The sequence below is a fragment of the Enhydra lutris genome, unplaced genomic scaffold, assembly GCF_002288905.1.
Source record: "Enhydra lutris kenyoni isolate GAN:26980312 unplaced genomic scaffold, ASM228890v2 scaffoldscaffold9, whole genome shotgun sequence".
NCBI lineage: Eukaryota > Metazoa > Chordata > Mammalia > Carnivora > Mustelidae > Enhydra > Enhydra lutris.
Window position 1 is genome coordinate 3,983,388 of NW_019154093.1, and position 25,576 is coordinate 4,008,963.

The 25,576-nt window shown below is 50.0% G+C and overlaps 2 protein-coding genes across 4 annotated transcripts in view; both read left to right on the forward strand.

The window, feature by feature from the left end:
* Nucleotides 1-8,215, forward strand: part of LOC111143219 (karyopherin subunit alpha 6) — a 56,776-nt gene extending 48,561 nt beyond the window's left edge. The window contains exons 11-14 of the mRNA XM_022496793.1: nucleotides 579-704; nucleotides 1,006-1,133; nucleotides 2,170-2,348; nucleotides 2,947-8,215. Coding sequence (XP_022352501.1) covers nucleotides 579-704; nucleotides 1,006-1,133; nucleotides 2,170-2,348; nucleotides 2,947-3,134 — 621 coding nt within the window. The 3' untranslated portion in view covers nucleotides 3,135-8,215. The remainder of the gene's footprint in view (nucleotides 1-578; nucleotides 705-1,005; nucleotides 1,134-2,169; nucleotides 2,349-2,946) is intronic.
* Nucleotides 8,216-10,949: 2,734 nt separating this feature from the next.
* LOC111143202 (taxilin alpha) lies at nucleotides 10,950-22,453 on the forward strand. Of its 3 annotated transcripts, none has more exons than XM_022496757.1 (11): nucleotides 10,950-11,041; nucleotides 11,632-11,841; nucleotides 12,694-13,032; nucleotides 14,516-14,607; nucleotides 16,822-16,992; nucleotides 18,278-18,472; nucleotides 19,114-19,233; nucleotides 19,459-19,533; nucleotides 20,277-20,369; nucleotides 20,722-20,817; nucleotides 21,935-22,453. In XM_022496757.1, exons 2-11 carry the CDS (start codon nucleotides 11,664-11,666, stop codon nucleotides 22,259-22,261), a joined length of 1,686 nt encoding a protein of 561 aa, XP_022352465.1. In that variant the 5' UTR covers nucleotides 10,950-11,041; nucleotides 11,632-11,663; the 3' UTR covers nucleotides 22,262-22,453. The 3 variants fall into 3 exon arrangements, with proteins under 3 accessions (XP_022352465.1, XP_022352466.1, XP_022352463.1); XM_022496758.1 differs by lacking the exon at nucleotides 10,950-11,041 and having other exon boundaries at nucleotides 11,409-11,841; nucleotides 21,935-22,105; nucleotides 22,139-22,453; XM_022496755.1 differs by lacking the exon at nucleotides 10,950-11,041 and having other exon boundaries at nucleotides 11,409-11,841.
* The last annotated feature ends 3,123 nt before the right edge of the window (nucleotides 22,454-25,576 follow it).

Here is a 25,576-nt window from a genome sequence, read left to right on the forward strand (position 1 = left end):
ATATCTCTACCAGCAACGTACTAGGTTCTGATTTCTCTAGATCCTTACCAACACTTGTATTGTCTGAGGTTTTTGATAATAGCCATCCTAGTAAGTGTGAAATGGTATCTCATTTTAGTTTGTTGGTTTTTTGTTTTGTTTGTTTTTTTAAGTAGGCGCCAAACTGACTATGGGGCTTGAACTCACAACCCTGAGATCAAGAGTCGGATGTTAGACCAACTGAGCCAGCCAAGTGCTCCCTTACTGCAGTTTTGATTTGCATTTCCCTGATGATTAGCGATGTTTGGCGGCTTTTCATGTGCTCATTGGCCATCTGTGTTTCTTTGCAGAAATGTCTGTTCAAGCCCTTTCAACATTTTTTTAATTAGGTTCCTCAGGTTTTTTTGTTGTTAGGTGCAAGAGTTCTTTATTCTGGATATTAATTCCTATCAGATAATGGTTTGCATATATTTTCTCCCATTCTGTGGTTTGCCTGTTCCCTCTGTTGATGATGTCTTTTGGTGCACAAAAGTTTTTAATTTGGATTAAGTCCTGTTTACCTGATTTTTCTTTTGTTGCCTGTGCTTTTGGTGTTCTAGGTCATTCTTAACTGTTCCGCCCTCCCTTGCCTCCTCCACTTGCTGAGCAGCCCCAAGGAGTCAATCCGGAAGGAAGCTTGTTGGACCATTTCAAATATCACTGCTGGCAACAGGGCTCAAATACAGGTGAAACAAGTAGAAGGGAAGGGGGTGGGGCAGAAGCAGGTGGGAACATGAGAGGTTGTGGGATATTTGGATCTAGAAGAAACAGTTTGTTTCCCTTTAGAAATTGGGGTCTGTGTGCTGTTGAAGATTTATAAGGAGCCAGGTTTCTCTGTAGCCTCTTGATTCTATGGGAAGAACAAAGGACCCCCAGGAAGAGAGAGATGTCTGAATCTTAGCTAATTTTGTAGGCTAGATTTGCTTAATCTTCTTAAAGTGACTCTCTGTGTGTGTCTTTCCCCCCTGGCCCCCCATCCTCTCTCAGGCTGTCATAGATGCAAATATCTTCCCCGTGTTGATTGAAATCCTTCAGAAAGCAGAGTTCCGTACAAGGAAAGAGGCAGCCTGGGCCATCACCAATGCCACATCAGGAGGAACCCCTGAGCAGATCAGGTATCCATTCGTTTTTCACTGTCTTGAGTGATATGTGTACTCTTATTCTTGGTTCATGGTCTACAAAAACCACTAAACTGCTCTTCCTGGGATAGGTCTACACCGGTCCAACAGCACCAGGTTTAAGTGGTACGCTGCTAGATTGGCTTTGGAATCTGGAATAGATTCCTCTAAAGCATGTACCTCTTTCCTTCCTAGAGAATAGAAAACTAGGACACAGACATCCATCTCTCCTTTACTTTCTACCTTCCAGAGAATTTAAATCTATATAATTGTCAGCTATCCATACAAATGAAGGAGGAACCATGCTGTGATTCATTCATAGCAACTTTTTTGGGAAATCATTTTGGGGAGGGGTGACACTCGAGAGAAGCAAATAGAAAGCCATTGTGTGTATGTGAGTATGGTCTTTGATTTTGGTTTCCATCATCAACATGAGTAGGAGTGATGGGAACTGGACAAGTGTTTTCCCCTCAGCTTGTGGCCCAGGAAGAGAGGAGTAAGAATATATTTAGCATATTTAAACTCTTGGGAGAAAAGGGATAATCTTGAGTTAAGCTTTGAAGGATTCAGGGTTGTAAAAGCCCTTTGGACAGGCGAAAACATGAGTAAAGGTACAAGAATCAGAAACCTGGAAATGTTTACTTTATGCCCTTAGAAGGGAATGATGGGAGATGATGCTAAAAAGGAGGGTAGGAAACTAACTGTAGAGGGCCTGTTTTGTCAGGCCTGTAGAGCTTGGACCGAACATTTTAAGCAGGGAAGTAATGTGTTCAATGTGGGAGGGACAGACAGTAAGGGGGGGGACAGTTGAGACAGGGAGGAGCAGTCTGTGGCAGCCTTCCCCATGGAAATGACTAGACCCAGAGCACTGGAAGAGTGGAGATTGAGATGAAGAGGTGATTATGAAGGCTCAGCAAAAGGGGGTTGCCAAGAGTATTGACATGTGTGAAGGAGACCCACAGGCCCTACAGCACCTGCCTCGTACCTCTCTTGCCCTGCATTAATTTAGAACTTCCCTGGTCTCTGCCCCTAGGTACCTGGTCTCACTCGGCTGCATCAAACCCCTGTGCGACTTGCTGACTGTGATGGATTCAAAGATTGTGCAGGTGGCCCTCAATGGGTTAGAGAACATCCTTCGGCTTGGAGAGCAAGAGGGCAAGCGCAGTGGCTCAGGGGTCAACCCGTACTGTGGCCTCATCGAGGAAGCCTATGGTATGTGTCCTATCTTCCAGCCTCACCTCTGCCTTAACTAGAGAGGTTCCAGGTCAGGACCCAGGGACTGTGGGCCCCCAAAGTAGTCTACATGTAAAGCTGTGGGATTTGGGGGGGGTCATCATTGAACAAGGTTTTATCGCATCGTTTCCTTCTCCCTCTGAGGGGCAATAGATCCTTCTCTTTTGATAAGTAAGCATGGCACAGATGCAGAAATAGAGCTCCACAACTGATGAGAGAAACAGGCACAGGAAGGTATGTTTTCAGCTCACCTAGCAAGTTCCAGTAAAAGTGCTCATCACTCATCTCTGAGAGCTTCAGAGAAGTTAAATATTTGCCCAGGCCACACAGGTAGTTAAAGCAGAATCAGGACTAGAACTTCTGATTTAGAACTGACATTTTGGTCTTTTTCCTTTGGGGCTATGTAGTTTTGGTACAGAGTCTTGGCTCTCCTTTCTTGTCAAAGACAGATCTGATTGTATTACTTAGTTGATAAACACTAACGTACCTCAGGGAAGGGAAAACATAAATGTTTCATGGCCCCATAGAAGAGCAATCACAGTTTACTCTTGTCCTTCCTTCCTTCTTGCCACCATAGGCTTGGATAAAATTGAGTTTCTCCAGAGCCATGAGAACCAGGAAATCTACCAGAAGGCCTTTGACCTCATTGAGCACTACTTTGGTGTAGAAGATGATGACAGCAGCCTGGCTCCCCAGGTGGATGAGACACAACAGCAGTTCATCTTCCAGCAGCCTGAGGCCCCTATGGAGGGCTTCCAGCTATAATGTCTGCCTCCGGGGAGGGGAGGGGATGGGAAGCACCACCAACCAGCGGAAAAGCAGCCCTCTGGTGGGCGGGAAACCAGCCCCCCCATCATCAGCCACCACACACCTCTGCTGCCCTGGAAACTGTGCTCTTGACCTGCTCCGCCCCCTTCCCTGGAGGGAGCACCCTCTGGACAGACAGAACCATCTGAGGCTCACATTTGGGTTTTGTGACAAGAAGGGGACGTGTTGGGTTTTTCTTCCTTACACTATATTTTGGCTGCACATATGTCTTTAACCCAGGAGCCCAGGGGTAGACAAAGGAGGACTGAGGTAATCAATTTTGCACCTTTTAATTTTTGTTGTTTTTTTTTTTTGTTTTGTTTTGTTTTTTGTTTTTGTTTTTTCCTTTAGTGGTGACTTCCTTCCCTTTTATCTTCCTTCATCCTTCCCAGTTCTCTGCCCTGATCTGTGTAACTCTTATCTTGGGTACTTGAGCAGATGGACTATTCCAGAGGTGGGGGGTGGGAGGGGAGGGGAGAAATTCAAAACAAAGTGTTCTTGCTCTGACAGAATATTAATCTTGTATGCTTGGATTGAGTTATTTAATTTTTTTTTTTCTTTTGCACATTTTTCTTGTATTAAGATTGCTCTTTCCAAGAGCCATGAGTTCCTGGTTTTAGGAATCCCAGCTGCCAGCATGGTCTGGGACTGGAGGCTGAGGGGGAGGTCACTATGAGAAAAAGGTTCCTTCCTCCCTCTAACCCCTTCCCAGACTCTTTAGTTTGGGAGAACTCCTTCCCTCCAGGGGCAAGTACACCAGTGGGAGTGGAGGGGAGGAGCACAGGCCTTCAGATGGGGCTTCCCATGTGTCGCTACTGATCCCATGTTTCCTATCCACCTTCCAATGGTGCGACCCAACTTCATTTGTTTACTTGAAAATTCCCCTCGGAGTTGAATGAACCTCTGAGGTAGCTGTATTTTCTCCTAAGCACGAGACAGGGGGCGGTGGTCCTTCCTCTCTCCTGAGGAGAAAGTCCTTGCTCTGGTGACCCATAAGTTGCAGAGGAGGTGGAGTGAGAGTGTCATGTATTGGGATAGCCAGGGATCCCTGCCTTTGGCCTTTCTTCTTCCTCCTCTTCTTCCATAGTTGGATCATGTATATTTTACTTCCAAAGGAGAGAATGTCAAAAAGTTCTGTATTTTTTTATATTCTATATATTAGATAGGTCAATCTTAATTGGTCTCAAGAGGAAGAACTGTCTGTAATTTCTATAAGTAGGATACTGTGAGGAAGACCAAAATGAGAAGGGAAAGCCGCTTCGCTCAGGGAGCCTGAGCTTGGTCCTTTTCCTCGCTGTTCAGGTTCTGGGCCACCACCTGGGACCAACCCTTAGCTCTGGAACCTTTATATAGCAGGTCAGCCTGGTCTGATAGTCCCAGTACCTGAAGGGAGCAAGGATGGCCCCGGGGCCCAGAGAAGTCTACCACTCTAGTCCTTATTGCTAAGCATCCTGCTTATATCAGGAAACCTAGAAAGCAGTCTGCCTTCTCAGATTCAGTCTCAAAGGCCCTGGCCACGTAAGGTATCACACACAGCTGCCTCTCCAGTGGTCACAGAAACTTAGCAGCCTTGGGACTTTTGTGAGAGTTATTGGTATCTTTCCTTGTTTGGGATTCTTGGACCTGGTTTGGGTTTTTCCTATCCTTGTGACAGTTATAATCCTAATGCCTTTTCTCTTTGAGTAAAGCTAGTACGATGCCTCAGTGGCTTGCCTACGCTTCGGTAGATTACATGAGAGTAAAGTCCAGTTGTTGGGGAGAGGAGTGGAGAAAGTTGCTGGCTAAGTGTAGACCAACTGTGGAGCTGTGGGCACAGTCTGCCCTGCCCCTGCTTACCCACCGTGGTCAGTCCCGTGCCTGCGCTGAGCTGTAGTTGCCCTTCCCCAGAGACAGTGCCATTCTTACTCCCATTCCTGCACATCCCTTCTGGCTCAGGTTAAATCCCTACCCCTCTGCTTACAGATCTAAAGTTCAGGTGCTCACTATCGGCCATTGGTCTTGAATTTGCCCTCTCCTAGTGTTGAGATCCAACTTCAGAACCATTTGCTGAGGAAGGTGGTGTGGGGCTTGCGGTTATCCCTGAAAAGTCACACCAGTGCTGTGCCACCTTAGTACCCTGACCTTAGTATGTCAGATGCTATTGTTCAGCTTAGGAATGACAAATACTGGCTCACAAGGAGGCAAGGGGCGGGACCTCTGTCACTTGGCCCACTGATTCCATTAAAAAATTTTCCCCGACAGTTCAAAGAAAAGCCACCTGCCCCTACCCCCTTGTCCTTATCCCAAGGGCAAAGCACTTTAGTAGGACCTATTTTGTACATCTCAAGCAATAGTTGAGTCCCTGTCGTTGGGGCCAGATTTTTATTGTGAGACATACACACCCTGCTTTTCACAGCTACTCCTCTAAAATCTTGCACTTCAGATCTGGGGCCTATACCAGATGGAAGACTCTTTTTTGATCGTCTGGCTGCTGCTTAGAGCCAGTTTTCTCCAAGGACTTGAAAGGCTGAAGTCTCCCAGGGTGCAGCATAACAGATTTCTCACAAAGTGGCCTCTAGGAGCTTTCCTTCGTTGACGTCTTCCTCAGACTATATTTTCCCACTATTTCCTTTGACCCCTCTTTCAGTCCACAGGTGAGGTTCTTCCAGCCCCCAGGGGCAATAACATTACCTTCAGTGTCTCCTCCTCCTCTCCTTTGGTTCTCTTGGAAACCAAAACATTATTTCTGTAGGCCAACCTTCACAGCCACTCTTCATGGGCAGCCCCCATCTGGGCATCAGACCCTGGCCTCAGTGAGGTCAAAGTCTGCTTTCCGGTAGATTTCTGAATGGATGTTGTAGGGATGAAGGGGCTCTGCAGCCTCTTGTAGGGAATAGCTTGAAAAGACATGTTTTTGGATTCTTCACATGCTGGCACACGGCTGCTATATCCATTTTAAGATCTCTGCTGGAGCTGGAGGTATCTAGGTGTGGATTCGAGAATAAGGAGCCTCTGTCTTAGCTGAAGTGTTCAAGGACTGTTGGAACGGTACCAGCCATTCTTTATTGCCAGCCCCTCTGGTTATCCCACCCCCAACATCTTCTCTAGTACTAATAGAGTCTCTGGTGTTACAAGTCTGCCTTCAATTCTGAGCTGTTCCCAGGTGACTGTGTGGCCTTGGCGTTGGCTGCCACCTTCCAGTGAGACCTCACGGGTTCCACTTTGAGCTGGCTGGCCTGGTTACTTGGGGCAGTGCGGACAAATGACCTTTCTGAGGAGCAGGCACTGATGACCTCAGCTTTCAGGGACCCTTGCTCTTACCCACCCCCTTACCTAGAACCCTTAGATCTATTCTTTCTACTCTTTGCCCTGGAAGCCACTTTCCAAGAACCCTATTTTTTAGAGCTAAACTGCACAGATCATAGCTGCTACTGTACTTGGTCAAGGACGAGTGAAAGAAAGCTCTCAGGCACACTTTTCTATTTCTCTCAAGTCACACTAGTTTAAAATGAAAACCATCTGGCAGAAAGAACTAGATTTCCATGTTCTCACGTCTACGTGTTTCCCTCTATGCCCTAGAGCTACTTGTTTCTAGCAAACTAAAAGGGAAGGAGATGAATGCCTAACAGTGCTTCCCTCTTCTCCCTGAGACTCACTCAGCCTGGTTTCCTCATCTGGGATTCTTTAGTAGATTCGTCTGTGAGCTCAGATTCTGGATTTTCAGTTGAAGGCGGGGAGCCATAGGGAGGACGGGCAGGCTGCAGGCCTCCCTGGCAGGCTGGGGAAAGGTGTGAGGCTCTGCACTGAACCATAGGAAGTACTCATTACCAGTAGCAACATCTTCTAGGTAGGACTTTCCTAGAAATGGCTAGAAGTCCTAGAAACTGTCCTAGAAGTGAGTGAGTGTGAGACTGCAATATTGCTCAGAGTAGGTTTCTTCCACAGCCGTTTAGGATTGCACATTCTAGACCAATCTTGTCCAGTATTTTTTCTGTGTCTTAACTTTCGAAGACTTTTGTTAAGCCAGCCAGCTGAGAATTTGGCCCTGAGGGGATCCGTGTAGTAGGCACTAGCTGCTCTTTGGCCAAGGCCTTTGTAAATGATTCAGTCATCCCACTGTCTACCCACTAGCCCCATCCCCACTTTAAGACCATGACAAGGGAAGAATTTGAAGTCAATACCAATCAAGTCTGTGAATTAAAGCTGTTATTTTCCTCTGAGAGAGCATTTTGCATCAGACCTGGGGTATGTGCAGAGCCAAAACTGGGTGTGGGAGGCAACGTTAAATTTTGGGCCCAGAACACCCAGGAAAAAGGTTTCTGTAGTGTGTCCTAAAGGTCTCCAGTGGGTTTGGGCCTACCTCGCTATTTCTTGGCCAGCCTGACTGCTGATGTCCTTGTTGGCACATACCTAAACCCCTTTCCTAACACTAGCCCTGCTCCCCTGTGTAAGTTCGATTTTCAGCTCCTGGTTTGGGGAGAGAAAACTCTGCCATGCCCTGGGGCCGGTGAAGGAAGTCAAAGCTCAGATACTGAAATTGGCTGGGAGCCTCTTGACTCAGGATGTCATTCAAGAGTCCCACCTCTACCAGAACCCTTAGACCCTAGAGTCAGGTATTGTCTCCTATAGCCAGCTTCCATGGGATCTGCCTTTGATTGATGACTAAAGAAGCTAAGGAGGGGTATAGGGTGGGTATGAGGTCCCAGCCACCGAGGTCAGACTGGATGTCTTTCAAAAACAGCTTGGGTTCCCAGCTAAAGACCCTAGGAAGGTGAATCAAAACTTTTTCTTCATTGGTTTATTCTTTCCAAGTCCATTTGCTTTTAGTTTTCTAAGAACTATAAACTCTGGCTATTTTCCATGTTCTCAGGGCCCCTGGGTAGACAGAAAAGCTTGATGATTTCAGAGCAGACATAGGCCAAGAAACCGTGGCATTGAGTGTGCTGAGTCCAGACAAATGATATTTATATACACATCCAAATTTGAAGAGAAAATGTATTTCTTTAGGTTTCAAACACTGTACTAGATATAAAGCAAAAATAAAAAACCTGTTGCAAAGTTCTAAATCGTCTTCTTTTCGAATCATCCTAACTGGATTTTTTGGAAGCGAATGAGGTAAGAGTGTTTAAACGTGTGGCCTAACAGTGGAATTAGGATTGCAGCAGCCTGCTCCTGCTTATAAAGATTTTTTAACATTTTATTTATGCATTTAAGAGACAGAGTGTGCAAATGAGCTGGGGGGGAGGGACAGAAGCAGACTCCCCAATGAGCAGGGAGCTCAACACCTGGCCGCTCCCAAGACCTTGAGATCATGACCTGAGTCAAACACAGATGCTTAACCAACTGAGCCATCCAGGCAGCCCAAGAATTTCTTTTAAGTAAGCTCCACCACAACACAGGGCTCAAACTCACAGTCCTGATCAAGACCTGATCAATCAGATCAAGACCTGAGCTGAGCTCGAGTTGGACGCTTAGCTAACTGAGCCTCTCAGGCACCCCAAGAATTTTTTTCACTCTGCTTTATTGAAATATAATTGAGATACAGTAAATGGCACATATTTAAAATGTACAGTTTCGTAAGTTTTGACATATCCACTCATGAAACCATCACGACAGTCAAGATAGTGAACATACCCATCACTTCCAGAAGTTTTTACGTGCCTCTGTGGAGTCCCTCCTTCCCTCCAAACCCCCAGCATCCACTGATACATGTTCTGTCACATTGTTTAGTTTGCATTTTCTAGAGTATCTCTGCAGGATTTTGACATCATTTTATCAGTTTCAGTTACAGCCCTTTCAGCCACAGGGGTCATATTCCTAATTGACCATTTAGGTCAATTCCTAAATCAAGAGATTACAAACAACCAGCCAAAAGGTGGTTCAATCTAAAAGGAAGGTTTTGGCTGGCTGATAGAGTATTAATTCATTGCCAACATTTCTTAAAAGATCTAACTTGAAAAATTTCTGGCACTACTGGACCTAAGTTTCTGCTTGAAAACAATCTGCAAGAGAGCTCTATTTTACCACAATCCCCACCCTTCCCAATGATCTCCCCAACCGACTAGAAAATGTTAATATTGTTGCGATTTTCTTTTACAGTAGAGGAGAAAATAACCTTTAACCCATGTTTCTCAAATTTTATCTGCCATGCCCCTGTAGGCCACTGTTGATCCTTATAGCTATACAATTCCACCCCCTTACCCCACAAAGGCCTTGTTCTTACTATCTTCTTTATCTCTGCCTAGAACACCCTCTTAAAATGGGAAGCCATCAAGGCCTGATTTATATGTTACCTCAAGAGATTTCCAACATGTTTTTCTGGAAATAATCAGGGCCTTAGTTCTGGAGACACCTGGATTCCAAACATTTCTGGCTTGAGTCCCATCTTTGTACTCTTAATACCAGATTTTCAAGGTTACCTGGTAAACAGACTAAGGGTTGGGGAAGAGCACTATCCTTAAGTCTAACTGGGGAAGATACTGATCACCCTTAGGAGAACCGAAAAAGTGCTCAATTTGCACAATTTCATTCACTGCCCCGGACTGATGCTAAGCTTTAGAACTACAATTTAGCCAATAGTTCTTGTAATGTTCATTGACTTGTAAGCAAATTATTTCAACATCTCATTACTAATGCTGTTGCAGAGCTCTATCCAGACCTAGGGAGCTGGGACAGACTGTTGAGCACTAGGAAGGCTCTGAAGTGACCTTTGTGCTGGACCTCGAAATACTGTTTTTGTTAGGGCATTTTGGAAGCTGGAACAGCACCTGTAAAAAAACTGGGAAATCCTGAAAATAATAAAAGTATAGTGGGAACAAAAAAGAGGGCATGGGCAGGATTGGCTGGAAACAAGCCAAACCATTTACACATTGAATTTCAGGCACATGGGTTGTTGGCTATTATTCCATTATCCGTAGGCAGCTGAGTAAAGAACTGTGATACCACATTTGGAGAGAGTTTGGGTTTTCCGTCTTTAGCCCCAGTACAACTTGGAATTTGACTGTAGAGGGTGGGTCAATCAGAGAAAAATTCAGGAATCTGCTCAGACCAAACTTCTTGCAGAGCCCCCTCAGCCCCTTCCAAAGAGGGACTCAGGGTGGTAATATGGGGGGGGGTGTAAATAATTTAGCCAAATTACCATTTCTTCTGGATACGAGGCACGGTAGTCCAGGAGTTAAAATGGGTACTGTGCCAGACTTCCTGGTTTTGAATCCCTGCTCATACCACTCAATAGTGATGGGACAAGTAACTTTTGACTTGTGTCCTCAGATGCAAATGGGAATGACAAATAGTACTAATCTTCATAAGCAGTTACGAGGGTTAAGCTAGTAGATGGGAAACCCCACCGTTGGCGCTCTAAGAACTACTACTGATATGAAGTTTTCATTTGAATACGGAAAATGAGGCCCGGTCACACAGCAAATTAGCAATGAGGCTAGGACTGGAATTCATACCCAGCCCAATATTCTATCCCTTGTAGGGGCGTGCAGGAGAGAACAGCCAGTCGCAGGGCTTTGGACCCGAATCATAAGTTACGCATGATAGGAACGAGATGAACTCGAGCATTTGTGCAGAATGACTAGCTCCTTTCAGACCTCCTGTGGGTATCCTGCTCTCAGAACTAAAGTCCTTTCTACTGCACCTTGGGAGTTGGGGGCGGGGGTGTCAGCCCCGATGCATGCCGGGAGGTGTAGTCCTTTCCCTCCCCCGCTTTCCTAACTTACCCGCCTGAGAGGCCGCCTTCGCTTCATCTTTCCCAGCAAGCCCCGCGAGAGCGCCGGCTATTGATTGGCTGCAGCAGAGCAGGCGGCTCGGCCGGTAGCGGTTACCCAGGGTTTCCGGTGCGAGGCCAGAGCGGGCGAAGCTGTAGGGAGGTTGGTGGTGAGGTGCGTGTCCCGAAGGGTGGGCGGACGAGATGACCAGAAGGTCTGTGGGCCTGAACGCTCTCGGCCAGTGGGGAGAATCACGGCGATTCCGCGCAAGGGCGCGGGCCGGGTGGGGGGGGGAGCGGGGCGGGGGGGGGGGGGCAGAGCTGGGGCCTCTGCGCATGCGCGGCCGGGCGGTGCGCGCGGCTGGAGGGCGCGCGGGGCGTGGGTGGCAGCGCGCGCGGGTGGGGGGGCCCACGTGGGGCCTGGGGGCCGGGGGAGGGATGAAAATCGAGCATCTCGCCACGTCAGTCTCCGTCCCTGAGCCTATCCCGCGCTCTGCCTGTGGTGAGGGGGCCTTGTAGTGCCGGGAAGCGGCTTGGAGAAAAGGGAGGCCTTGCCTGCCCCGCTTCTGGAGCGGCGCCCGAAAACCTGCCTGGGCGCGCCGTTCTTCCCTGACCGGCCAGAGACAGAACCGTTGTTGGCTCCCTCCGGTGAAGGCCGGCCAGTGTGTTCTGAGAAGCTCTGTGCACCCGGTATTGGGATTTCGGCTCCAAGCTGTGAAGAATTTCGAAGTCCGGAAAATAGCGAGTGTGCTTGTGTCTCTATAGGACCTGCTCCCAGCCTAGCGTTGCGGACCACAATGAAGAACCAAGACAAAAAGAATGGGACTGCCAAGCAGTCGGGCAACTCTTCCAACCCAAAAAGCAACCCGGGGCAAGCGGAAGCAGGACCAGAGGGAACCCAGGGGCAGCCCAGCCAGCCGGCTCCTGCCACAGAAGCCGAAGGTTCCTCCAGCCAGGCTCCGGGGAAGACGGAGGGTGTGTGCCAGCTCTGCTTTCCAGCGGGCAGGGGGAGGAGTTTGCGGTGTGCCTGGGTGGCTTCTGGAGTTAGAGGCTTCTGCCGCTGTTTACCAAGGAAGGAGGAACCGTAGGATGAGAGGAGGACCGCGCTGAGTGTGTGCCACCCCTCGATCCCCGTTTGCCGGGGTGGGGGGTGTTGATGGGGCCGCCCATTCTAAGCACAGGAAGGAAGTCTTGAAGGAAAGCTCTTACCGGGTAAAATGAGGTGGTAGTCAAATGAGACACTCAACTTGCCAGCCCAGGTTAGAAAGCCTCATTCACCAGTGGGTAATTGCTCTTCACATCAGAGGCTTTCCTGGAAATTTTTTAATAGCCAGGAATGATTTTTGTGGGGAGGAGGAGGGGATGGGCTAGATGTTGAACTGCAGGTACAAGCCATCCCTATGTGCTGGATGCTTTATTTCCTTGATATCTTTCACACACACGACAGAAGTGGTGGGCAGTCATGGAAAATAATTATATCATTTTTTTTTTAAGATTTTTATTATTTATTCAACAGAGAGATAAAGATCACAAGTAGGCAGAGCGGCAGGCAGAGGGAGAGGGAGAAGCAGGCTCCCTGCTCAGTCGAGAGCCCGATGCGGGGCTCGATCCCAGGACCCTGGGATCATGACCCGAGCCGAAGGCAGCCACTTAACCAACTGAGCCACCCAGGTGCCCCAATTATATCATTTTTATAGGTGAATGAACTGAGGCTTCAAGAAGGTAGGCAGCATTTAACCCGAACGAGTAAGTTCGGGCCTGGAAAATCCCAGCCAATGGAAAAACCATCTTGTTTCTCCTTCTGCCCCTCATCCTGCCCTGCTGTAGGAGCACAGGCCAAAACTGCTCAGTCTGGGGCTCTCCGTGATGTCTCTGAGGAGCTGAGCCGCCAGTTGGAAGACATTCTGAGTACATACTGTGTGGACAACAATCAGGGGGGCCCAGGTGAGGATGGGGCACAGGGTGAGCCTGCTGAGCCCGAAGATGCAGACAAATCCCGGACCTATGCTTCGCGAAATGGGGAGCCTGAGCCAGAGACCCCGGTAGTCAATGGTGAGAAGGAGACCTCCAAGGGGGAGCCGGGCACAGATGAGATCCGGGCAAGTGACGAGGTTGGAGACCGAGATCACCGAAGGCCGCAGGAGAAGAAGAAAGCCAAGGGTCTGGGTGAGCAGAGGGCAGCTACTGGCGAGGCTGGTGAGGCAGGGGAGTTTGGACCTGACATTCCTTGGGCTAACCTGCTCTGCCAGGATTCAGAGGAAACTACTCTTCAGAGCAGCAAGTCACATTAGTTTGGTCCAAGCCAGGGTTATGGGCTCGGAGAATGTAGGTTGTTCACTGCACAGCGGCTTCTGGCCTTGGGAGTAGATGGGAACCGGAATCTAGCCTGATCCATCTTTGAAAAAATGGAGAGCAGGGGGCCTAAGTGGGCTCCTGTGTCAGCCAGCACTTTTTTTAACCTGCTCTGTGAACTTGGGAAAGACCTTTCTCCTTTCTGGTCCTTAGTTTTCACTTCTCTACAGTTAGATTTGGACTAGACCGGGGTTGAAGACTCAAGCCAAATTAGACAGGGGACCCTATATGGACAAGACGTGGCCTTCTTCATCCAAAGGGGTGATTGCCATCTGGTCCCAGCATGCTGATAGCATGTAACACTACAGGCTAAGTGTAGCGAGCCTTTTTTTTTTTTTTCCCCCTTTCTTTCTTTTATGCAGAGTTACATAAAATCTCTCTGGATTTTTAACAGTTGGCAACTAACATGCTAGGAGCCAAACAGACCTACGTGTGGGGTTGGATCTAGCCTGTGTGCTGGTGCTTGCAATCTCCACACTGATCTTTCGAGCCTCTTGGGGTTGACACTTGAGGAGCTGGTGCTGTACTATGTACAGCAGCCCTCCAGGGAGACAGAAGGAAGAGCCCTTGACTAAGGCACAGAGAGAGAAAGTTATTGGGGGTGGGGGAGAGCCGTGGTGTGAATGTTAAAGAATCAAAGTTAAGTGATATTATACCCATGTCTTAGTCGTTACTTCCGCACCCTCTGCTGGTCATTCTAATTGGAAGAGGGTTTTGTGGGGTTTTTTTTGTTTGTTTCTTAATCTTGGGATCAAATATTGGAAGGTTTAGTCATTTTAAAGGTCAGTGTTTGGGAGAGAACAAATAAATAAAGTTCACTGTTTGGCTGCCTCTCTTGACAAGAGTTTAGTCGTTCCCAGCGAGACCTGTTCCTTTTTTGCATCTGTCCTCTTTCAGAAGGGCCTTCCTTGCATCAACACAGTAGCACTTAATTGGCCAATGGGATGTCTTTTTTTCTCCAGCTGGTAGAGCAGGCATTTTTTTTTCACCTACCCCCAGTGTTCACCACGGAGTGTCCACATAGCCTGAGTCATTTGTCTGTCAAAGGTTTGTTGAGCACGTCCTCTGCAGTGGGCACTAGGGACAGTACTGGGCGGCACTGGGGCCACAGCAGTAGGCAGAAGCGAGTTGGCGGCCACTCTCATGAAGCACATGGTTTGACAGGATGACAGCCAGTTCAACAAACAAGATCAAGTATAGTGGTGGAGGGCTGCCTCAGGGCCTAAGAGTGTGGGCCGAGGCCTGGGGAGATTCCCCAGAGAAGGGGGTACATGCTTTTGCTCCCTGTGCTTTGCAGGGAAGGAGATCACCTTGCTGATGCAGACATTGAACACGCTGAGCACCCCAGAGGAGAAGCTGGCAGCTCTGTGCAAGAAGTATGCTGAACTGGTCAGTTCTCCCCCTTCTCCTTGCACCCGCCCTGCCTCGGAAAGTCAGCAGGCCACCTGGCATGGGGTTGAGGGTGCAGGGGCAGGTGGGTGGCTTACTTACTGTTCAGCCTCTCTCTCAGCCTTTTTCCTGTCGGTCACTTGGGGAGTCAGGTCCCAGCTGGCCTCTTCCAGGCCGACTATAAAAAGAGACCCTTCACATTCCAGTGGTAGAACCCTGCTCCTGGCCCCAGTCCCAGATACCACGTCATCTCACACCTGTGTGCTTCAGTGTGCATCTCCCCAAAACGTGGAAATGCACAGCGCCGTCCTCATACTTATGATTGGTGCTGATCACGTGATACTCTCTAACACACACCTCTCCCCGGTTCTTTAAAGTGTCAGGGTCTAGAGGAAGTCCTTTTAATGCATTGGGTCCTTACAACATTTTTTCCTTTTACTCCAAAATAGTCTTTATCTTACTGCTAACTTTTTTCTCATGACATTGAGAAAACCTGGGTCCAGCCAGGTTCCTCCCTTGTCAGGTTGCCATCAGAATTTGAATGAATGTGTTTCTCCACTGAGGGTCATTTCCTGACTACTTATTTTTAACTTCTTTCACTCCATTCACATGTATTAGCTGGAGTTCTCCTATAGGGAATTTTTCTCATTTGTAAAATTGGGGAAATCATACCTGCCTGATGGGGTTATTATAATGATTAAATAAGGGACAGGATGTGAAAAAGATACCACCCCTTCAGAATGAGCCAGCCAGAGAAAGACTGATGAAGAGAGGAGGAGCTGAGTCGCCAGAGTGATACTCTCCAGTAGATGATGAGGTAGGGGCCTGAGCGGGAGGATGGGCTGTGGTAGGAAGCACGGCCAGGTCCTAGTGACTGCAGGAGAGGGCAGGTGGAGGTAGTTGGGCAGAGGCGGGGCTTGTGCCCCTGTGCCTCTGGTTGCTTCCATTCTCAGGGAAATGAGAAAGATAGTTGTTGCTGGGAGAGAGGAGAGTTGAGGTGGAGGAGGACAAGGACAAAATAGTTCTCTGGAAGAGGAGTGTGACTAGCATAAGGAATATAGTTGGGCCACGTGGCAGACAAGGGTCTGCCCCAGAGGGGTGGTCATGAGCTTAAAGTGAGATACTTCAGGCAAGTCTGCTTCAGTGCTGGCGCAGAGGAATCATAAGGCTGGTATATCAGGGTTGGAGTTTTGTTGGTAGAAAGGGGCATAAGAAAGGGGCAAGAGAGCTAAGGGTGTAAGAAATCTAAGACAGGTAAGAAGATCAGTGATTATTTAAAAGAGAGTTTAAGGAAAGCAAAAGGATGGTTGGTCATTGGGCTGGAGGTCCAGTATGGTAGACTTTCTGGGACCACAGATACTGGAGGGAAGGAGCGAGAATGACAGTTGATAGTGGTCCTGCCCTGGGATGAGATAATGGAGGTGTGTGTCCTTCTGGGTAATGACAAAATCTGGGTCTGACTGTCCAGGATATTTGTAACCACTAGTCAGCTGAAATGCATGTGGGTAGTCTGGATTTGGATGTGCTCTGAGCCTAAGGTGCACATTGGATTTCAGATATCTAAGGAAAGGGAAAGAATAAAATACTCAAAAGTTTTTACATTGATTTCAGATGGAATATTATAAGATTCAGATATTAGATTAAGTAAATATTTTACTAGTGTCAATTTCATCTACTTTCTACCTTTTTATTGTGGCCTCTGGAAGAGCTGTCATTACATCATTGAGTAGCACTGTATCCATGTTGAATGGGCTTGCAGGAGGGTAGCTGAGCTGGAGGAGAGGGCAGGGTCTGAGGAGAAGTTTAAGATCTAACCGTAATGAAAAGGCCAGAATGTTAACAGCAATCACATTGAGGAGAGAAATGATGCTGAGTCCCGGAGCAGCAAGTGGGAGTGATGGGGGTCTGTTGAGTACAAGAAGGGGTGGTAGGGGGTCTCCGCATAGGGCATGAGTGTCCCAAGAGTTGAGAGCCTTGCAAACTTTGTCTCTGGAGTCAGAGCACAGAGAAGCTGGGGCCTGCAGCCTCTGCACCCCTGCCTGTCCCAAGTGCCCATTTCTGTATCCTTGCACTGGGGCCCTTGGGGTTATCAGAGAAGTGTGTAAAGCACCCGCATGGTGTCCAGTGGGGGCTGTCGACAGCTGGAGTTGGGAGAGGGCAAGGGTCCCTGAGGAAGAGCGCGGCGCAGCACTTACTCGAGTTCCCCGTCCTCAGCTGGAGGAGCATCGGAACTCGCAGAAGCAGATGAAGCTGCTGCAGAAGAAGCAGAGCCAGCTGGTGCAGGAGAAGGACCACCTGCGCGGGGAGCACAGCAAGGCCGTGCTGGCCCGCAGCAAGTTGGAGAGCCTGTGTCGTGAGCTGCAGCGCCACAACCGCTCCCTCAAGGTGGGCTGGCTCCTGCCACGTGGCTTCCCTTGACCTCCACTTTTCTTTGGTGGGCTTTTGGCAGAGATGTAGATGTCCCCAGCATCACCCTACCTTGGAGGCAGCTGCTTGTTACCACTTGCCCCATACTTATTTCAGGTAAGGTGAGGACTGAGGTGCAAAGGGAGCCCCGGAGGCAGGGCTTCCGCATTGTTCAGAAAGCTGGTGGGTGGCTCCTCTCCCGGCCCTAGTCTGGAATGCTGGGTCTTTTCTCTTCTCCTGGGTGGGGGTCAGTTTGGTTAATGCCCAGTCACTGCTAATGACCTCTGGATCCTTTATTTACTACATATTTGGGTCAGCAAATACATGGTATTTTGCCACGCATTTTGCTCATTTTTAGTTGGTCTTTGACAAATTTCAACTTTACCACAAACAAGGTATGAGGGATCCAAAGGTGACAAAAGTATAGCAAATCAAAAGTGACAGTTAGTTGCCCACCCTCCTCAATCCCAGTGTCCAGCAGAAACCACTAGAAGTACACCTTCTTACACGTGAGTTAAGTGCAGCCTACAGACTTAACTGTGTCTGTCCGTGATTCTCCACAGGGTCCTCTAAACGGAACCGCCGTCTGTGTATCGTTTCACATCCTGTCCCGGCTTCTCACTCCCAGAATGCCTAGCTGTCTTTCCCCTCAGTTTAGTTAGGGCTGTCTCATTCTGTTTGACAGCATCATTGATTTCACATACCTTATTTTATCAGCGCCCTAGTGAAGGAATTGCTGGGTGGTTTCTAAGTTTACACTCCTGCATCCATAGAGCTACAGTGGAAGTTCTCCTGTATATCCCCAGCTCAGTGTACACAATGTACCCATAGGATAAACCTCAGAAGTGAAATTTACGTTGTAAATTTTCATAGATTGTGCCACATTGCTTTCCCACCAGTAGTGTCTACATGCCTAATCCTGCATAGTCTTACCGACCTGGCCGCTACTGAATTTTAACTAGTTGGGAGTGGAGGGGGAGAGGTGAGAAATGAAAACACAGAAACAAGACTGCTTAACCTGAAGTCTGAACGAATGGGCATGGGGAGATCCAGGTTCCTCTAGAATGGCACTTAAGCATACGTCTGCATCTTTCTAGGGAGAGAATCTCTCCCTGATGGACACGGGCTCCGTTGGGGGCCCGTATTGCGTGACGTCTTGGAACCTGGCTGCTCCTCACTCTGAGAGCAGGGAGGGTTGTCGGTACAGACCCTGGCTGACTGGGGAGCTGCAGGTGATGAAGCCAGGGCTGACTTCTCTGCCCAGGAAGAAGGCGTGCAGCGGGCCCGGGAGGAAGAGGAGAAGCGCAAGGAGGTGACCTCACACTTCCAGGTGACGCTGAATGACATTCAGCTGCAGATGGAACAGCACAACGAACGCAACTCCAAGCTGCGCCAGGAGAACATGGAGCTGGCGGAGAGGCTCAAGAAGCTGATCGAGCAGTACGAGCTGCGGGAGGAGGTGAGGAGCCCCGTCCGGCCAACACTCACTCTGGCCACCTTTCCTTTGCTATCCAGAATGTAGGTGAAGTCTCCACGTGCCTTTTCTCAGCTGCTTTGACCTTTGAAGCCACCCTGAGTCCACCACCTCCTCCCCATTCCTTCTGTCTCCCCCGCTTCTGGCTCCCAGGGCCCTCCAGCAGTTAGGACTGCCTTGAAATTCGCACATCTAGTCTTGGTCTCTAGATGGGGCAGATCTTTGCTGATGGGGCTAAGTTGTTGTGTTGGTGCAGGTGTCGTTTTTGTCCTTTCTTCCCATTTACAAGGGAGTTGGGCTCCAAAAGTGAGGGTTGTTAGTCCCGCAGAGTGATCTACTGGGGTCGGAGGTTTGAGTGTATTTATTACTTGGCTTTCTGGGAGCCGATTTCATCCCTTTGCACACCCAGGACTGACTGGAGAGAAATAAGGTGAGGTTGGGAAGTAGACCTTCCAGAGATGTGGGGCCCACGTGCTGTGGAACACGCGGAGTCCAGCATGTCAGAATGAGATGGGAGGCTGGGTAGGGGACCCGGGTCTCTGCAGATGGGTCATCCCTGCAGCCCCCAGACCTCCCTGCAAAAGGGAGCTGCTGACAGGTGGCCCTCCCACCATGCTTTGCTGCAGCATATCGACAAAGTCTTCAAACACAAGGACCTGCAGCAGCAGCTGGTGGACGCCAAGCTCCAGCAGGCCCAGGAGATGCTGAAGGAGGCAGAGGAGAGGCACCAGCGGGAGAAGGATTTTGTGAGGCTCGGGCCCTGAGGGTGGGGCGTCTGGGAAGAGGTGGGTTAGGCTCTGGCACAGCTCATAGTCAGGTTTGTCAGGGAGGGGTTGGTTCCAGGCCGGACCAGGGTGCTGCTTCAGTCAGAGAGCAGCACGCTTCAGTGGGTCCTGGGGCATACGGCTAAAAAAGGCCAAACAGCCCCTCAGGGGCTTCTGACAGGATCTGGGGTCCTGTCTTGGAAATAGCTCCTCAAAGAGGCAGTGGAGTCCCAGAGGATGTGCGAGCTGATGAAGCAGCAGGAGACCCACCTGAAGCAGCAGGTGAGACAGAGTGGGTCCTGACCCTGTGCCTCTGAGGTCCGCTTGCTGGGCCCCATCCTGGGGGAGGGAAATGGGGACCCTCATTCTAGGACCACCTTGACTGCTGTGTGACCTTGCTGAGCCTTTGTTCTCTCTGGACCCGCCCAGCTGCTGTGGTGGTGACCAGGTGGCTAGGTGAGCTTGAAGGACTTTGTTCCTAGTTGCAAGTGTCGTGCAGCTTTTGAGGAGGCAGGGATGGAACGGCTGTTTTTTAATTACATTAATTGTACTTAATTTTAGAAGAAAAGTTTGAAAACACATACAAAGGCAAAATATAAGTCATCCCAAATCCTGCTTTCTAAGCTTAACATTTTGGATTCTGTCCTTCCAACAACATAGTTACTGTTTTGTTTTAAAGAAAAATGGTATCTCGGGCGCCTGGGTGGCTCAGTCAGTTAAGCGTCTGCCTTTGGCCCAGGTCATGATCCCAGGGTCCTGGGATCGAGCCCCGAGTCAGGCTCCCTGCTGAACAGAGAGCCTGCTTCTCCCTCTCCCTCTGCCTCCTACTCCCCTGCTTGTGCTCTCTCACTCTCTTTGTGAAATAAATATAATTGTTTAAAAAAAGAAAAAAAACAAAACAAAAAAGAAAAATGGCATCTCAATAGAATTGTTGGGTCAGAGGTCCATGGATGGGTCTGACTGTGCTAACCAGAAGTGCCCTCCAGAGAGGCCTAATCTTATCTCTGGGCTTCTTCCTCACCCAGCTGGCCCTGTACACAGAGAAGTTTGAGGAATTCCAGAACACTCTTTCCAAAAGCAGTGAGGTGTTCACAACATTCAAACAGGAGATGGAGAAGGTAACAGTGTCCAGGCTGGGTGTGGCTGCAGGGGAAGATCCCGCCCCTGGGGTGCCTCCTAGGGAGCTGTTTCCACGAACTGTGGTTGATACCAAGGATGGCCTGTAAGGAGGGATCAGAGCCTCACCCCGCCTCTGAAGGAAGCATCACTGACCTGTGCGTCCTCCAGGTTGTCCTAGAGAAGGGGCAGCCTTGTCATTCCCTGTTGGTGGTGGTGGCATCTACCTTGCAATGTCCTGCGGTTGCACTGGAGGCACTGTAATACCTTGCCTCCTTGGGACTGCTCCCCCATCTTGGATACACAGATGGTCTGGCCGCCTGACCATTTCCTTTTGTCTGTCCCATAACCCAGATGACTAAGAAGATCAAGAAGCTGGAGAAAGAAACCACCATGTACCGGTCCCGGTGGGAGAGCAGCAACAAGGCCCTGCTTGAGATGGCTGAGGAGGTGGGCTGAATGTACTCTGCAGCTGGGGGGAGAGGTGGCAGACAGGGTTGCAGTTTTTGAATGTTGGGCCCTCCCCTCTACATTCTACCAGTAAGTCATGCAGCTGGCATGAGATGGAGCTGGGACTCGTGTCTATCTGTCCAGGTCCAAAGGCATTGCCAACTATTGCCCCATGGGAGATGGTGAGCCCAGTGGTAGGTCTGCAGTAGAAGCAAAGAGAACCAATGGGAAATTCAAGAACCAAAAAACCAAGGGGTACCAGTGATGCATACCGTTCATATGCAGAGTAGCTTAGGTAATTTGATTTCATGGTCTGAGATACAGAAGAAAAGAATTAATTGCTGGAGTAGCTACTATATACTAGACCCTTCTGACTGTCTTACATAATGCCAGTTCATTGAACCTTCTCAAGATCTGTGAAGTTGATGTCAGCGGTCCCTTTTTTTTTTTTTTTTTTAAGATTTATTTGTCTAGGAGCACCTGAGTGGCTCGGTTGGTAAAGCATCTGACTTCTAACATCTGACTTCAGTCTCAGGGTCCTGGGATCGCCCCAAGTTGAGCTCCCCACTCAGCGGGGTGTTTGCTTTTCTCTCTGTCCCTCTCCCCCCACCCCACCCTTGTGCACACGTGCATGCACTCTCAAATAAATAAAACCTTAAAAAAAAAAGATTTATTTATTTGAGAGAAAGAGACAGTGTGTGCAGGCGCATGTGTGAGCAGAGGGGAGAGGAGAGACTCTCATGCAGGCTCCTTGCTGAGCACAGAACCTGACGGGCTCCGTCTTGCAACCCTGAGATCCTGACCTGAGCCCAGATCAAGAGTTGGATGCTTAACCAACTGACCCACCCAGGTGCCCTCATAGTCCATTTTAACAGATAAGGAAATAGGCTCCAAAAGCCAGGTCGGACTTTGTGTCATCTGGTGGATAAATGGAGAAATACGTTGTCTTCAAGCCACGCCCTTCTCCACTGCAGCACCCCCTGCCAGCAGCAGGCCTTGGCACACATCATGGCTGTTTCACTAGGAAGGAACCAGCTTTGGGCTCTGATCTGCCCCCGGTGTCATTCAAGTGTGAATGTTTTCTACCACATGACTCTGGCCCCATTTCTTTCCCTAGAAAACACTCCGGGACAAAGAGCTGGAGGGCCTACAGGTGAAAATCCAGCGGCTGGAGAAATTGTGCCGGGCACTGCAGACAGAGCGCAACGACCTGAACAAAAGGGTACAGGACCTGAGTGCTGGTGGCCAGGGCTCCCTCCCTGACAGCGGCCCTGAGCGAAGACCAGAAGCCACAACTGCCTCCAGAGAGCAGGGTTGTGAGGGTCCTGGGGCCCAGTCACCGAGCTCCCCAAGGGTCTCAGAAGCTCCTTGCTGCCCAGGAGCAGCGAGCACAGAAACACCTGTCCAAGTGGGGCCCCAGGAGCCCACCTCCACCACCGCCTAGGGAACCTGGCACGGGGGGCGTGCTGGGAAGGGAGCGAACTAGGCCTAGCCCAGGCCTAGCCCAGGCAGGGCTCCCATCGCGCAGCAGTCCGGTGCTGAGGCCCAGGGTGCTCCGACCTGGCTGACATCTGACAGTCTGCGGTTTTGGATTCTGTGGGTCAGTTTTACATACATACGGCATATGTGCAAGGCCTCCTACATTCCTCTCTCTCTGCGGAACATGGGCTTCCACTGGAGGTGGGGGTGTGTACGGGTCAAGTCACTGACTTTTCTCTGAGCTGAAGAGTCTCAAAGAGGAGCTGCCATTTGTAGCTGCTGTCCCAGTGAGCTGGCAGGACAAGTGACTTGAGCCTTCCCCTGCCTGCTTGAGGCTCAGACACTACCCCCCCCTTCTGCCCTTCAGGGCTTGTGACAAGTGACACACTTGGGCCTTGACTGCGTTTCCCCCATTAGCAGGGCTTGGGCAACTCTGGCTCTCCTAGAGCCTCTGCCCTGGAGGCTCCTTTACTTCTCTCAACCTGGAGAAGGGGGTCCCTGGGCAGGGCCCGCAGAGCTGGGGATCCAACTGCTATCCTGCTCTGGACGGGGGACCTGGAGAAAGTGGCTGTGGGCTGGTACACGGTTAGGGAGCCCTCAGGTGGTGCCAGGACCAGGCCGGCAATGCTTCTCAGTAGCCTTATCATTCACAGGTGCCTCTCTAGCCTGCACAAATGACGAGACCACCCAAAGGATGCTTTCTGAAGGTTTCTGTTTTTTTTGTGTTTTTTGTTTGTTTTGCACATGACAGTGTGTGTATTGATCTGAGGAAGGAGGAGGGTTGCTGGCACAGTTGGATTCCAGTGCACCCCAGCCTCACCGCCCCACCTGGTATCTTTGCCACGCTGGTGCTGAGCTTTCCTGTCTGGTGAAATCGGATTGCGGTTAGGAGGAAGGGAAGGGCCTCTGGTGATTTTACCACAAGCTTGCCTGTGTGTTTCAGTCCTGGGAGGCCATTGCTGATGCCCATCACCGCTGTCCATGGAGCAGTTGCTGGGCCCTGTGCCCAACTGTCCCTTTGGCTTAGGAGTCTGTTTCTGTTTCTGACCCCACCTTTAATGTGCAATCCTTGAGATTTGCCCTGGTTCCATTGCCTAAGGAATAAGCTGGAGTATGACCTTGACATCTCACTTCCTGTGGGGGAGCCCCCAGCTCTTGTCTGACACCTGAGGGACAGCGTGAGACTTGACAATTGATGAGCCTCAGAAATCCACAGAATGGCTGACATGTTTGCGTCTGGTGGCCCCCTCACACCCCAGTACTTGGTACTTTGGCCTGAAGGTTCTACTGGTTGCATACTTGCCAGGGTATTCACCAGTCTGTACGGAAGAATTTTCTGGAACAACAGAATGAGGCATGGGTTGGGAAGCTGGGCTCAGCTGGGCTTGAGGTACTACACCCCACCTCTACCTGGGCCTTGGCTTCAGTGTAGCTGAGGGAGCCACAGACCAGGAGGCACAGCATGGGGGAGCTTTTGTTTCTTGCTGAATTTCCTTGAAGCTAGTTCAGTGTCCTGCAGGTCCCTTCATCTTCAACTCCCAGCTGGCTCTCCATGCCTTTCACTTCAGTCCGTCCCATAAACAGGTTCACGAAGAGTGCAGAGGGCTCCTGAACATGTTACAACTTAGACCAGAGATGGCAAATGAACGGCACACCTCTGCACACCATTGTTCCACTGCCCCCATGGCAGCAACCATCGATTGGCCTCTGAGTATTTCCCGCTAGTCCCTGGTATATCCTGCTCTCCTGTGGAGAAGTGTTTCCCTAAGATCTTGCCCTCTGGAGTGGTCCCTGGACCTGCCTTTTCCTTGCCCAGTAAGGTCTTCCTTGCCCCACCCTCCCAGCCCCTGTGTCAGTCTGAGACACACAAGAACTGCCAGCCCCGTGCAGGGTTTGCTGGGCTCTGGAAGCGCAGGGAAGAGCAAGCTTCTGCCTGTCTGGCTGAAAGAGCAGGAGGCCTGCAGTGTAGCCCGTGCGATTGCCTTGCTTCAGCTACCTCATAGAGCCCATGGGGTTGAGGGGCTGGCTGTGGGAGCCCAGTGTGGCGGTGTGGGGGGTCCCAACTGTACGGCACAGCCACCCACAGAGAGCCGGTCTAGTTCCTGTGGGGCTGTAGTGAGCAAGGTGGCCCAGCCAGGCTTCCCGGATCCTGTATCCATGCCCTGGGCAAGTAGAACCTTTGCTTTCAGCTCCAGCCATGTCTAGGTGTCCAGGTCAGCCTACGGATGAGGATCCCATTTTCCCTCTTCCTGTCTCTCTTCTCTCCATTGACCAAAACACACTAATCACTACAGCTGCTCTGCTTGTTCTGCTTTCCAAAGTCCGCCCAGGTGCCTGGGCGCTGCCCTCGCCAGCCATGAGCCTGGGCCCCATGCAGGGAAGGTGGCCTAACTGGATGAAGGCCAATGCCTTCCTCTCCAGGGCAGGTCCCATGCACATGACCTCAGTTTTAGGACCAAGAGCTGTGTTGGATTCTTAAGATTGCTCACGCTTCCTCCAGGGGACCATTGCTGGTGTGGCTCACCGCCCAGAGCCCTTGGCCCTGCTGACCATAATTTGTGTTCTGGACCTTGCCCGGCTGAGAGCCTCACATACACCAGATTCTTGAGAGGTATCAGCCGCACTTCGTTTTAATTTTGTTTTCCATGAGGTTTTTGGACCATGGGCTGAGCTCAGGCACTTTTTCTGTAAGAGAATGTTCTGTCTGTGAAGATGGTTATTTCCACTCCACCGCTCCCATCACAGTGGCCCTGCTGAGGGCTGACCCAGAGGCCAGTGGAACTGCCCTAGTGGCTGGGGGGGAGGGCCAAAGCCTGCTGAGCTGACTCCAGCTGCTGCCCCAGCCCCCCAGCTCACCCCCAGGTGAGCAGCACAGAGGCAGTCACCCCAGGGACAGCCAGGCACCTGCCTGGGGGAGGGGTGCTGCCTTCTGTCCCTGTAACTGCTTCCCATATGGCCCAACCTGGCCACCCAGGTTTGTTTTAAAGCTGTGCTGACAGCTTTTTTTTTTTTTTTTTTTTTTCTCCTCCTCCTTTTGGTATTCACAACAGCCAGGGACTTGATTTTGATGTATTTTAAACCACATTAAATAAAGCGTCTGTTGCCTTACTGGTTTCTGTCCTGACCTCTGTGGTCATTTGGTGCTTCTGGATCCATCTAGCCATCACTGACTCATCTGGATCCGCTCCGGAGCCTTTGGCTGTGCTGTAGCAGGCATCTTCCAGAGTGCCCCCCCCCCAGCTGCCAAGTCACACACAAATTCATTGGAACTGCCTGAGCA